This window comes from Rattus norvegicus, chromosome 19, assembly GCF_036323735.1.
Source record: "Rattus norvegicus strain BN/NHsdMcwi chromosome 19, GRCr8, whole genome shotgun sequence".
Taxonomy (NCBI): domain Eukaryota; kingdom Metazoa; phylum Chordata; class Mammalia; order Rodentia; family Muridae; genus Rattus; species Rattus norvegicus.
In genome coordinates, this window is record NC_086037.1 from 68,300,877 (window position 1) to 68,313,988 (window position 13,112).

The following is a 13,112-nucleotide window of genomic DNA, read 5'->3' on the forward strand; positions in this document are numbered from 1 at the left end:
AGGGCCTCTCACAGTGAGTTCCACCAGTCCCCAGGTCCTGACCCCGTGCCCTCCATGCCTTCTTGCCCATCACATGCCCTCAGTGAGGTGGTTTTCTCCCGGCTTTGGTCAAGCATGTATATATTTCCAGAAAAGTTATGTTCCTGTACAAAGATGTGAGGCTGGGTGTGGTGTGGAGCACTGCTGCAGTCTCAGCACTCAGGAGGCTAAAGCAGGAGGGTCATGAGTTTGAGGCCAGCTAGAGCTACATAGATACCCTGACTCAGGCTGGCTGTTACTGTAACAAACTCCTCAGATGATCAGAAAGGGAAGATTTGGCAGGCAGTATGATTCAGTGGCAGAACGCTTACTCAGCATGCCACATGGGTCTGGTTCAAGCCTCCCCAAAGCAAGGAGAGATTTATTTCAGCTCACAGTTTCAGAAGTTTTAGTTCATGGCTGCTTAGTTCTACTCCTCTGGACCTGTGGTGATGTAAGACACCATGGCAGGATTTCATGGAGAAGAAGGCTGCTTATCCCTTAGCTGGGTATAAAAAGAACAAAATAGCTGGGTATGAAAAGAACAAAAGTTGGAGGTCAGTTTCCAGCAGCTCTTCCTAGGCTATGCCTTCAGTGAGAGAAAGACCCCCCCCCCCCATTCAACCTCACCTCTTTATTTTTATTTATTTATTTTTTGGTTCTTTTTTTCGGAGCTGGGGACCGAACCCAGGGCCTTGCGCTTCCTAGGCAAGCGCTCTACCACTGAGCTAAATCCCCAACCCCTCACCTCTTTATTTTTGACAGGGTCTCACTATATAGCCCAGGTTAGCCTAGAACTCACAGAGCTCTGCCCTTCTCTGTCTCCCAGATGCTGGGATTGAAGGTGTATATAGCCATGCTCCAGCAGTTCCCCCATGGAAGCACATAGGCCTTTGGTGGGGGGACGTCTAAGAATTTAACGCTAGGCCTGGGTGTGCTGTAGTGGTAGAGCACCTTCACATCATGTGTGAAGTCCTGGGTTCGATACCCAGCACTACGAAACCAAGCTCCCAACCCCCAAACTACAGTAATCAAACAGCATCCCAGCAGCAGTCGGAGCCAGCTGGTCTTCCTGCTCTGATTTATGCCGCACCGTTACATGACAGGAGATGCTAGTGCTTATCTAGATTACCTCTTTACTAATTATGTTTTGGAGGACATATACACTGCAATCAGCACCAGTGCCAAGACAAGTTCTTTTCTTTCACGTAAAAGGCATGAGCCGTCCCATCCCAATTGGGCCCTGGCTCAGGGAGCTCCTAATTTTTCTATTGACCTCGATGGGCTCAGCTTGCTTAGAGTCAAGCCAATGGGTCCGCAGTATATCAAGGCTTTTCATCTCATCTACGGTGTGTGTTTGTCTGTTCCCTGTATTACGATGCCCCGCTGTGGACACATGCCACCTTGTCTCTGCTAGGAAGAACAACACATGACTGACTAGTTTATAAGCTAGTCTTGTGTGGATGTACTTTCCCGCTTCTCTGGGTTAAATACCTGGGAGGGGAGGGCACACATCCAGTGTATGTTAGTAAAAATTTTCCTGTTTTCTAAAGTAGCTGTGCTGTTTGGGGAACATCTTTTTAACAGTGGTCTATGGTTTGTACCACGATGATTCCTCTGTGGCAAAGCCAGGCTGAGATCTCTTTTCCCAGTGTCTCATTCTGTCTGCTGTCTCATTGGTCTTCTGGTGGAGGGTGCTGCTGGTTGTGGGCTCCAGTATCCTTGTGACTCAAAATCTCTGGTGACCATATGACATCTCTGTCCCTTAGATGGTGCAGTCACTGGGCTTTGCCATCTACCGTGCGCTGGACTGGGGGTTAGACGAGAATGAGGAGCGAGAGCTCAGCCCGCAGCTGGAGAGGCTCATCGACCTCATGGCCAACAGCGACTGTGAAGACAGCAGCTGCGGGGCAGCAGATGAGGGCTACGGGGGTCCAGAAGAGGAGGAGGAGGCTGAGGGCGGCCCCCGAGCTGTGCGCACCTTTGCTCAGGCCATGCGGCTGTGTGCCTCACGCCTGACGGATCCCCACGGTGCGCAGGCCCACTACCAGGCAGTGTGCCGAGCTCTCTTTGTGGAGACGCTTGAGCTCCGTGCCTTCTTGGCCCGGGTGAGGGAGGCCAAAGAGGTGAGGATGTGGGTTACAAGTAGTTGGGGCTGGTGCTGGGCGGAACAGGGGAGATGGATGGGAGGTGGGTGTAAAATCAGGTGGGGATGGGAGTAAGGAGGTGATGGGGCCTGTCTTTCGTCATCCAACAGGCGGGAAGAGCCTTGGTACCTGACTGTACCTTCCTAGGAACACCTATAGCTTTGCTCCTCCCCCAAGCTGGGCACTGTCCTAAACGTTCATACATTTTAAACTTTGTGCTTTCTTTCTATCGGGTGTTCAGAGAAGGGAATCAGGAGTGGGCCGTAGCCTTTATTCCTACAGTATCACTCCTGTTTCCTCTAAATTAGCCATTACCCTCCCAGACCTGGCTCTCAGCTCTGCAAGAGGGAGATCTGCTATGGCTGGCCTCTCTAGGCCCAGCTCCTTTGGAAAGTGTGGTGTTAAAGACACATGAGGAAGTGGCTGCTTCTCCCTTGCAGACCACACAGACAGGTCCACCAGCTTGGAGAAGTGAACAGGCGCCACCTCTGAGAGTTGGGGTTCCTCGTCCCAGTGCCAGAGCCTATTTAGAATACAGTGGGTCCCTGAGCTAGATTCCCTCTAGGTTTCCATAACCCAGAGTTCTGGCTTGGCACCTTTGACTCTATACTTTGTTGAAGAACTTGCTACAGCTTGAAAAGAACCACTATTTTTTTCTGTGAAGTAGGCCATCCTGCACCCCCAACATTTCAGTGATGGTGAAGGGGGCACTTAGCAGAGGTCAGGTGAGGCCAGCTATTCTCTTAGTGTGTTAGCGTGTTAGTGTGTTAGAGTCACGTCTTTCTGTCTTGCTCAGGTAGAAGCTCATCTGTAAGTGAGTTGATGCTGACCTGGGATTCCACATTGCCCTTTTTTTTGCTGGATGGCTCTTCCTGTACCCTAGAGGTCATAGCTAACGTCCTGACCCTCTGGAGCCTGCATGGGCTCTGAGGAGTGTTGGAGTAACAGAGTCTGGGATCCAGCTTGAGCCAGTTGATCCTCACTTGTAACTACAGCATGCCAACCTTGGGGGGCTCTCCTTTCAGCTCCCAGGATTCAGTGTACCGACCCCATCTTCCCTCTCCACTCCTCCCTGGCACCTTAGAGACACTCTCCTGACTATGTTCCCTGTGGCTGTCAGGTGGTCCTTGGGCACAAAAGTTCTCTGCACACAGTCTGTTCTGTTGCACAAATCAATCTCTTACGCAGACAAAGGAGCTATTGCTTAAGCAGGGACACACACTTCTACACTCCATTCCCCTGGTCCCAGAGACAGGTCAGGGAATGGGTGCTGGAGATGTAGGGTCCTGGACAGACACGCCCGGGCTAGTCTGGGCTAGTGTTTCGGCCAGGAGCAGGTCCTTGGGGTCAGGTGTAGCTATTCTAAGTAGGCCAGGAGAGCACCCTCCATGCCCTTTGCCCCAGGAATCCCACACAGTAGTGGGGCTCTCAACAGTTTGGCTTGGGGAGAAAACCAGGGTAGCTTGCTGGCTCTGCCCTTGTTGGGTGGGAGCTTCTAAGGAGTAGATATTTCCCTACAGCGAGGACTCAGTGAGAGCAGATGCTCCTGGCTTCTGCCTAGAGTCAGAGCCCCCAAGGCAGTAAGTTCAGCATCTTTACCCCCCAGTTCCCGGGCCCCTCACCATGATGTTAGCACTTTATACCTAGACTGCATCCTGGGACCTGCGGGCAGCTCACCCTGTCACCTGACTACCGTCAGTTCCACCCTTACTTGAAGACTAGCACTTGCCATGCTATGCTGGGCTCGAGACTTAGAACAGCAGCTAAGGGAGCATACACAGTTTCTGAGACGCTAGTTGGCGGTGACCTCCAGTGTGGGCCATGCATAGAGAAGCAGCCACTAACACACCAAGAGAAAAGCTGGGCTCATGGCTTGCCTAGGGTGTCCTGAGGTGCTGGGTGAAGTGAGATCTGGAGGGAAACGGGTACTTCCTTTTCTGCATGAACAAGCTGTCTGGGACAGTGCCCCTCTGAGGCATGTAGATCAGATGGGAGCCAGTGCCATGCGGACACCAGGCTCTCACCAGGCCCTGCTTAAGAGAAGTGACCAGAGAGAAGATGAAAAGTCCCTGTGCCATTCCAAAGCTTAGGTACAGTTTCCCAGATTTCCCAAGCCACAAAGCCAGGGTCAGGCGCCTTCATGGGTCTTTTTTAGCTGGTCAAGTGGTGGATGTGCCTCCTGCTGGGTGGGACTTGCAGGCCTGCTGTGCGTCCCTCCGCCCTCCACACTAAACTAACTAACTAACTAACTAACTAACTAACTAACTAACTAACTATGGTCCCAGATGCTGCAGAAGCTAGGAGAGGATGAGCCACGGGTAGAGAAGCCGCTGGCCGAGCTCGACCACCTGGGACACACAGACTGGGTAAGACACGGGTTCCTCCGGCCTGGGACAGAGAGCACAGTACACCCAGAAGGGTTCGTGCTGGGAGGGCCATGAGTGCCAGAGTGGAGGCCATTTTCTTTTCTGGTCAGGCCCGGCTGTGGGTCCAGCTCATGCGGGAGCTCCGTCACGGGGTGAAGCTGAAGAAGGTGCAAGAGAAGGAGTTCAACCCCCTGCCCACCGAGTTCCAGCTCACGCCCTTCGAGATGCTGATGCAGGATATCCGTGCCAGGAACTATAAGCTGCGAAAGGTCATGGTGAGCCAGGGCCCTGTTGTCCTTCGCAGCAGCCCGGCCTGGTCCCCTCGTCCTGCCGGCTGCCGCTCCCTTCGCTCCCCACTAGCAGTCCTTGTCCCTATCCTTGTGCGTGGTCAGAGTTTGATATTCATCTGCAGATGTGAACAAGGCAGATGTGTTTCCACATCTCTTGGCTGTACTGGAACACAGTATATGAGGGCATGAAGAAGGTTCCTGAGGATCAGGGGGGCCCTCAGAGCCAGTCGCAGTTTCCATTTTATACACATGGGCACAGCCTTTTGTGCACTGGTGTCAGCCTTAACATTTCATACAAAGAAGTTCATTCCATCCCTAGAACAACCCATGAGATGGGCCCCACAGCGCCATTTCCTGAAGACACTGGATCAGGTAGCTGTGGCAGTCGTTACGGCTCATTAGACCTTGAATGCCATGCTGTAGCCACTGCTGGGTGTGGCCCACATCTCTGCTACGCACCTGTTAGAGAAGCACCGGGTCCCAGAGAGGGAAGTTGGCCATGATGACCAGGCTGTACTCAAAGCTGTGTGAGCCACCCTGGTCACCCTAACACCAGCAGTTGGCCCTTGCAAGCTCAGGGTGGCCCCGCCCCTCCCGGCAGGTCGATGGCGACATCCCTCCCCGAGTGAAGAAAGACGCCCATGAGCTCATCCTGGACTTCATCCGTTCACGGCCTCCACTGAAGCAGGTACAGGTCCATACCGTCTCCTCCGGATGCTCTGGGGCTGCTGCCCTCCCGACCACCCTGGGAGGTGTCTTAGTGCACCTCTGCCTGAGGTGCCGTTGAGGGCGCTTTTGCCCGCTAGCTGGAAGGTTGGGCATGATCCTTAGCATAGGGCTTTGGGGTCTCTATCTTCTTCCTCTCGGGGAGAGGTTTGGGCCATTTACACCCCACGCCAAGTGTCACAAAGCTTCCTTGGGTAGTTCTTCCTTCTGGGTTACTGAGCGGTAGCACCGAGTCTCCCTGACCACTCCGGCCTTTCCCTAGGGCGGGCCCATGTCACCTCCTGCACCCCTTTCCCACTTAGTGTGTCATGTCGATGGCAGGTCTCAGAGAGACGGCTTCGCCCTGTGCCACAGAAGCAAAGAACACTGCACGAGAAGATCCTGGAGGAAATCAAACAGGAGCGGAGGCTTCGTCCAGTAGGGGCCGAGCACTTGGGAGCCCGTGGTGAGCAAAGGGACAGGGTGCATGGTGGGAGAGAAGACATTCCCCAGTAGACCTAGCTGGGGCCACAGATCAAATTTTGGGACTGGTTTTAGCCCTCAGAGCTCCTTAAGTTTATTTTATTTTAATTCGTAAACTTTTTTTATGTAAACCTGTGAAGTCTTAACCAGAGGCCTGTAAAAGTGAAGTAATCTTGCACTCTAGGCGCCGAGCTGATTTTGCCTTTATGTGTTGTTATAATGGATGACAAATCTCAACATTTGAGAGGCAAATGAAATAAAAGCCAAGTTTCTAAGTGCTTGAAAGCCAGGTGTGTATTCAAATATCTGAGACCTGGTCTTTCTGGCAAAATGAGGCTGGTGAGTTCAACCCTGCTTCTTTGGGTTAGGTGGGTCTCTCGAGGCCAGAGTTACCCATTGTTAATGGATGACCAGCCTTCGGTCCCCTTCTAAGTGGAGAATTAAACCAAGTGGTACTCATGAAGCTGTTCACACCCATGTTGTCCCCTGTCCTCACCCTGGCACCCTCCTCATAGTCCTCTTCATCCTCCTCCTCCTCCCACTCACCATCTACTCCTGCCCTGAGAGACTGTCTTCCCTTAGCATCCACTGCTTTGCCTTTCTTGCCTGCCCCCACCCCCAGTTCAACATCTCTTCTTTTTTCCCTTGAGAGAGAGAGGGAAGGGAAGTCTTCCTGTGTAGCCCTGGCTAGCCTGGAGTGCTGTGTAGACTGGGCTGGCCTCAGACTCACAGAGACACCTACCTCTGTCTTCTAAGTGCTGGATTAAAGGTGTGCACCACCACTCAGTTCAACGTCTCTTCCTGCCGTGCTCTCCTTCCTCTTCACTCCTGCTCAGGTCTCCTCACTTCCCCGCTTACCGTCCACTCCTACACTGGCCTCCTTGTCTTTCCTGACCACCGTCCACTCCTTCACTGGCCTCTGCATCTTCCTTATTCATAGCCCACTCCTGCCCCGGCCCCCTTGTCTTTCTTGCTGGTCCTGCACTCTGGCTTTGGGCTCCTTGCCCTTCCTGACTCACATCCACCCCTGCCCCGGTCTCCCTGCCTCTGCTGCTCACCGTCCGCCCCTGTGCTGACTCTCTCTCCACTCACTGTCTACCCTGCCTTGTTTTTTCCTGCCGTCAGGGTTTGGTTCTCTGCCCTGCATCCTCAACGCCTGCTCCGGGGACATCAAGTCCACTTCCTGCATCAACCTGTCTGTCACAGATGCTGGGAGTGGGAGTCAGCGCCCACGGCCCCGGGTCCTGCTGAAAGCCCCGACCTTAGCAGAGATGGAAGAGATGAGCACGCCTGAGGTCAGGGGGTGGAGATGCTCCATGAGACCACGCCGACGGGGCTGGGGAAGGCCGGACAGGACAGGGGTCTTTGGTCAGCTGAGTAGGCATGCTCTAACCATTGGGTGGCAGGGTCCCCTCCCTAACTTCTCAGATCAAGGGTACCCTTGGATCAGAGGGACAGAGCCCTCTGAACAACACAACCACAGAGGCTGAAGTGGAGGTTGTTGTCTTGTGGCCAGACGAGTAGCCTGAGTAGCCGCAGATGCTGTGAGAAGCTGGTCCCGGGAAGCTCCCTGGCCTAGGATGGCAGGGGACCTCAGTGCTGGCCATCTCCGAGGGCTCAGCCCCCTGTAGAGCTGCCTTCTCCAGGATTTTCTGGAAGACCCGAGGGAATGGTTTGATCATTGATCACACTTGCTATGAGCTATCCAAAAGACCAGAGGGCTAGTGATGTCTAGAGGACAGCCTAGGGCCTCAGTGGACTCAGTTAGCACCCTTGGGTTCACTGCCTTGGTCCAAGGTTGAGCAAGGGGATATGGAGAAAGTAGTCAGAACTGGAGGTGGGGCAGTGGTTAGGAGGGGCAGTGGTCAGGCCGAGACAGTGGTCAGGAGGGGGCAGTGGTCAGGAGGGGGCAGTGGTCAGGAGGGGGCAGTGGTCAGGAGGGGGCAGTGGTCAGGAGGGGGCAGTGGTCAGGAGGGGGCAGTGGTCAGGAGGGGGCAGTGGTCAGGAGGGGGCAGTGGTCAGGAGGGGGCAGTGGTCAAGAGGGTTAATGGTCAGGAGGGGGCGGTGGTCAGAGGGCAGTAGTCAGGAAGGGCAGTGGTCAGGAGGGAGCAGTGGTCAGGAGGGGGCAGTGGTCAGGAGGGGGCAGTGGTCAGGAGGGGGCAGTGGTCAGGAGGAGGGGGCGGTGGTCAGGAGGGGGCAGTGGTCAGGAGGAGGGGGCGGTGGTCAGGAGGAGGGGGCGGTGGTCAGGAGGAGGGGGCGGTGGTCTGGAGGTGGGTGTGCTGCTGTGCTTTCAGGAAGAAGAGTCCCCATGTGGTGAGGTGGCGCTGAAGCGGGACCGCTCTTTTTCGGAACACGACCTGGCCCAGCTTCGGAGTGAGATGGGATCTGGCCTTCAGTCAGCCACTCAGCCCCCAGGAGGGACAGAGCCTCCTCGGGTCAGAGCAGGCAGCATGCACTCCTGGAGGCCCAGCACCCGAGACCAGGGTAAATACTGCCTTTTCCAGCACCTGCTTTTCTCATGCTGATCCCGGGGACTTTGTGTTGCAGCCTCAGACTCACAACATCTTCGAGTGAGCGGGCAACTACCCAAGGTGTGAAGCTTGTGCCCTGCAGGGAGAGCATGGCAGGGAGAGCACGCTGCAGCCTGTCACCACCTAAAGCAGGCATTCTTGCTTTCCAGTTGAGACTAACCAGCCTGTATTCATTGCAAAACATTTTCTAAAGCACTCGAGTCCTTGGAAGATGGAGGGATGGCTTTGTGGTTAAGGGCACTGGCTACTCTTGCAGAGAAAGGGGGTTCAAATCCCAGCTGCCACACGGTTACTCCTACCATCTTGAGTTCCAGTTATGGTAAATCCAACGCCCTCTTCTGGCCTCTGTGGGTACCAGGCACACAAGTGGTCTTTTACCTAGAGAAATGATTATCAACCTCCTGAGGCACAGTAAGAAAGCTGGCCTGACACTTTATTCCTTTCCTTGGTGGCTCTTGAGGCATCTGCTTTGTCACCAGCCCTGTCCCCCACCGTGCTGGCCTGGTTGCACATGGTTAGTCCTATCCTATCAGCGGCTGGGCTTACCCTGGAGTGGTCAGTGTTAGGAATGGGTCCAGGGGCCCGAGAACATGACCAAACAACCCTAAGGACTTTGGCAAGGCCAAAAGTTTTAGTTTAGCAGAAGTGTGCATAGCCGTATCAAATCAAGCGGTGATGTCCTATGAGTTTTTATCTGTAAAGGAGTCCAGTGTCTCCCAGTGGTTAGAGCTTAGCCTCTGGTTCCCACTACTGGCTAATGATGTGACCTTGATCAGCAGAACCCATTGTTCACTGAGTAATGTGTGCAACTTTGTAGCACATATTTTGATACTAGGAGCTGAAAACCCTGGAAATCTTCTTTTGTGTGGCTTCCTCACAGAGGTCTTTTAATTAATGTAAAAACGTTTTTATCTTATATGTATGGTGTTTTGCTAGTATGCCTGTGTACCGTGTGCATGTATATGTGTATATGTATGTGTGCCTGGTACACCTGGTTTCGTGGTTTCTGCTGAGGTCAGAGGAGGGCGTTGGATCCCCTGGAACAGATGGTTGTGATTCACCATGTAGGTGCTGGGAATCGAACCCTGCTCCTCCACAAGAACCACTGAGCGGACTCTCCAGCTCTCCCCTTGACTTTTAGCTTGTTTGCCATCCCCACTGCGACACACATGCTGTCCCCATTGTCCATTTGGCACAGCACCTCCTGTCAGTTGGAGCTGGGGACCAACCCAGGGCCTTGCGCTCGCTAGGCAGGCGCTCTACCGCTGAGCTAAATCCCCAACCCCCCTCCAGGTCTCTGTTCTGTGAGTGGCCAGTCTCAGCCTCACCCCAGCAACTTGAGCTCAGCGGATGGACCTGAGGCTTCTGCACCAGATGCCAGACATCTATGGCTGGTAAGTGACAGGGCAAATAGCCCCGATGGCTTCTTCAGCATCCACTTCATCCTTTCTTTGTGCTCAAGAGGAGAACATGTGTAGCATCCCAGGGTTCCTTTTTGTCTGCGGGTGCCAGAGTCCAGTCCCTGATTCTGGTGAGGTTGTTCTTTGTTGCCACCTGCTGGTACATGTTGGTACTGCAACCCCCAACTGCAGAGAATTTGCCTTTCTACTGGTCTAAAGTGGTTTGTTTAATTCCAGTGGGGTCAGGATAGACAATGAACCCGAACGGTGTGACTTGAGGTCTTTCAGGGGGTGTGCTGTTGGCTGAGACTTGGACATGCTGTCCCATGAGTTTTGTGTTGTTTGTATGAAGAGCTAATAGTTCCGGCTGCCGAGGAGCCCTGATTCATTGTGCAAATTTATCAAATGAGGTAATGGGAAAAGGCTGATGGTGGGCAACAAGGCTCCCGCAGGTGTCAAGGAAGGCTGATGGCTGATGCCGTTATCTCACACACAGAGGCTCAGATTAAACAAAACATGTTAGAGTGCTTCGAAGATTGTAAGTTGTATGTAAGTTTGAGGTGGCCTTATTAACTTTAAAGGAGTATTTATTTATGTATATGAGTGTTTTGCCTGCATGTCTGTCTGTGTACCACATGGATGCCTGGGGTCTGCTGAGGCCACAAGGCATCAGATTTCCTGGAACTGAAGCTATAGATGTTAGCGGGGTGCTGGGGACTGAACCCAAGTCCCTCTGAGAGAGCAGTAAGTGATGTTAACCACCGACCCATCACTCCACCCCTGCATTATTTTTAGTTGAAAGGTGGTGCCCATACATGGTACGAGAGAACGGCTCCAAGAAGTTACTCCTTAACGTCCACATGTATGTACACATACATACGTACACACACACACAAACACACATGCACACACACATATATACATGAGATAAATAAACCTTAAGAAACTGTTACAGAAGAAGCCCCTTGTGTCCTCCACTGTGGTAAAAAGAAGGTCTGGTTGGACCCTAATGAGACCAGTGAAATCCCCAATGCCAACCCTCATTCAGCAAACCTGGTAGCTAATCAAAGATGGGCTGATCATCCGGTAGCCTGTGTGTGACTGTCCGTTCCTGGGCTCGCTGCTGGAGAAACAACCAGGGAAAGGCCAGGTGTGTGGGCGTAGGGAAGCAGGGCGTAGGGAAGGGGAAGGGTACTGCCAACCTCGGATACCCGAGAAGGTGACCTGGGTGAGAAGGATGAGGATCCTGCGCTGGCTTCTCCGGAGACACCGGGAATCTAAGAGGATTGACTGCCATATGTATCACAGCCTGTACCTGAGATCAGAGAAATGCATTCAAAAACAAGCGGATTCCCATGGAGCAAATCCACAAACTGAAGGCAGACAAAGCCTGCAAGAGCTACTGGCTGACCAGGCTGAGGCTCGCAGGTCTAAGGCCAAGAAAACATGAAAGTGCCAGGCAGAGAAGGAAGAGATCATCAAGGCTCTGTCCAAGGAGGAAGAGACCAAGACTCTTGTCTGTACAGTCATTAAATTAAAACAAGCCTTTGTCAGTTAAGAAAAAGTAAGTGACTTCTCAATTTGTCATCTTAAAATAGCAAACATTATCTTATAGTTTCTGAGCATTAAAACTACAGAAGCAGCTGATCGGTGGCCCACACCTTTAATCTCAGCACTGGGGAGGCTGAGGCAAGTGAATCTCTGTGAGTTTGGGCCAGCCTGGTCTACAGAGAAAGGCTACAGAGTCCCTGTCTCAACAAGCAAACCAAAACCAAAACCAAAAACTTGCTTGTTTGTCTTATTTATGGGTGTTTTGTCTGCATGTAAGTCTGTGCACCACATGCATGCACTGCCCATGAGGCCAGAAGAGACGGTAAGATTCTCTCGGACTGAAGTTACAGATGGTCGTGAGCCACCATGTGGGTCCTGGGAATTGAACCTGGAACTTCTGGGAGAGGAGCTAGTGTTCTTTTCTGCTGAACCATCTCTCCAGCCCCTTTATTTTTTATTTTGAGACAGTCTCACATTGTACCTCAGGCTTGCCTGGAGCAAAATTATGTAGCTCAGGTTGGCCTAGAACAAAACATGTAACCCAGGCTAACCTCAAACTTGTTCCTGCTTCCACCTCAGAAGCAGTTTAACTCAGGGACATGGGTAGAGTCTCCCTGAGGTTTCAGGTAGAATAAAAACAGGGCTACAGGCTCCATAGAGGCTGTATGACCTGGAGAGTCCTTATGTCACGCCAGCTGAAAGCCACAGCATATTTTATAAACGAATGACAGTAGCAATGACGTAGTGTCACTATGAACCAAGTGTAGCCACTTCTTTTTCTTTTTCTTTTGGGACTGAGTTTCTCTGTGTAGCCCTGGCTATCCCGGAGCTCCTTCTGTAGATCAGGCTGGCCTTGAACTCACAGAAATCTACCCGCCTCTGCTCCTGAGTGCTAGGACTAGGGGTGTGCGCCATTGCCCGGATAGCTGTGCAGCCATTTCCTAAGACTAGAAAACCAAGGCCCATTTTTTGTTCAAGGAAAGGAAGGGCGTGTTGTAAAATTCCACAAGTCCACAGTGGCCTTTCAGTTCTGAGATCTCACAAAGTACTTTCTGAAAGGTAGGCCATCAAAATCAGAAGAACCTGCCTGAGTCCCTGGGAGGCAGCTGCTACCCTGTCTGCATTTGGTGTGAAAACTCCCGGCCACAAATACCATGAGAAAGGAGCTGGAAGTCCTGATGCCTCAGATCGGGTGGAGCATGAGAAACTCCTGACCAACCCGCTGCACATCTGAGGAAAAAACACCTCAAGGAGCTGAAACAACCCCCCTTCACAGACAAAGCAGATCTACTGATGAGTTCTATGTTAGACCAGGATAGCTCGCTCATAACACCAGTTAGGGCAGATGCCTGCTTGGGTGTAGAAGAGCATACGAGTCAGGCAGGCAGGGCTCACCAACTGCTCTTCCAGAGGTCCTGAGTTCAAATCCTAGCAACCACATGGTGGCTCACAGCCATCTGTAATGAGATTTGATGCCCTCTTCTGGTGTGTCTGAAGACAGCTACAGTGTACTTAAATAAAATAAATAAATAAATCTTTAAAAAAAAAAAAGAGTCAGGCAGGTAGAGGATACCCAGGGCTCCCAGGGACAGTACAGACCAGGGGAGAGGAAGGTTGAAAG

General features: G+C 52.4%; 1 protein-coding gene across 1 annotated transcript in view; it reads left to right on the forward strand.

Annotated features, from left to right (window-relative positions):
- Spire2 (spire-type actin nucleation factor 2) overlaps positions 1-13,112 on the forward strand; it is a 38,550-nt gene that overhangs the window by 18,999 nt on the left and 6,439 nt on the right. Inside the window, exons 3-10 of the mRNA NM_001127538.2 lie at positions 1,788-2,144; positions 4,451-4,531; positions 4,642-4,806; positions 5,423-5,509; positions 5,869-5,992; positions 7,135-7,304; positions 8,304-8,493; positions 9,834-9,934. Of these exons, the coding sequence (NP_001121010.2) occupies positions 1,788-2,144; positions 4,451-4,531; positions 4,642-4,806; positions 5,423-5,509; positions 5,869-5,992; positions 7,135-7,304; positions 8,304-8,493; positions 9,834-9,934 (1,275 nt within the window). The remainder of the gene's footprint in view (positions 1-1,787; positions 2,145-4,450; positions 4,532-4,641; positions 4,807-5,422; positions 5,510-5,868; positions 5,993-7,134; positions 7,305-8,303; positions 8,494-9,833; positions 9,935-13,112) is intronic.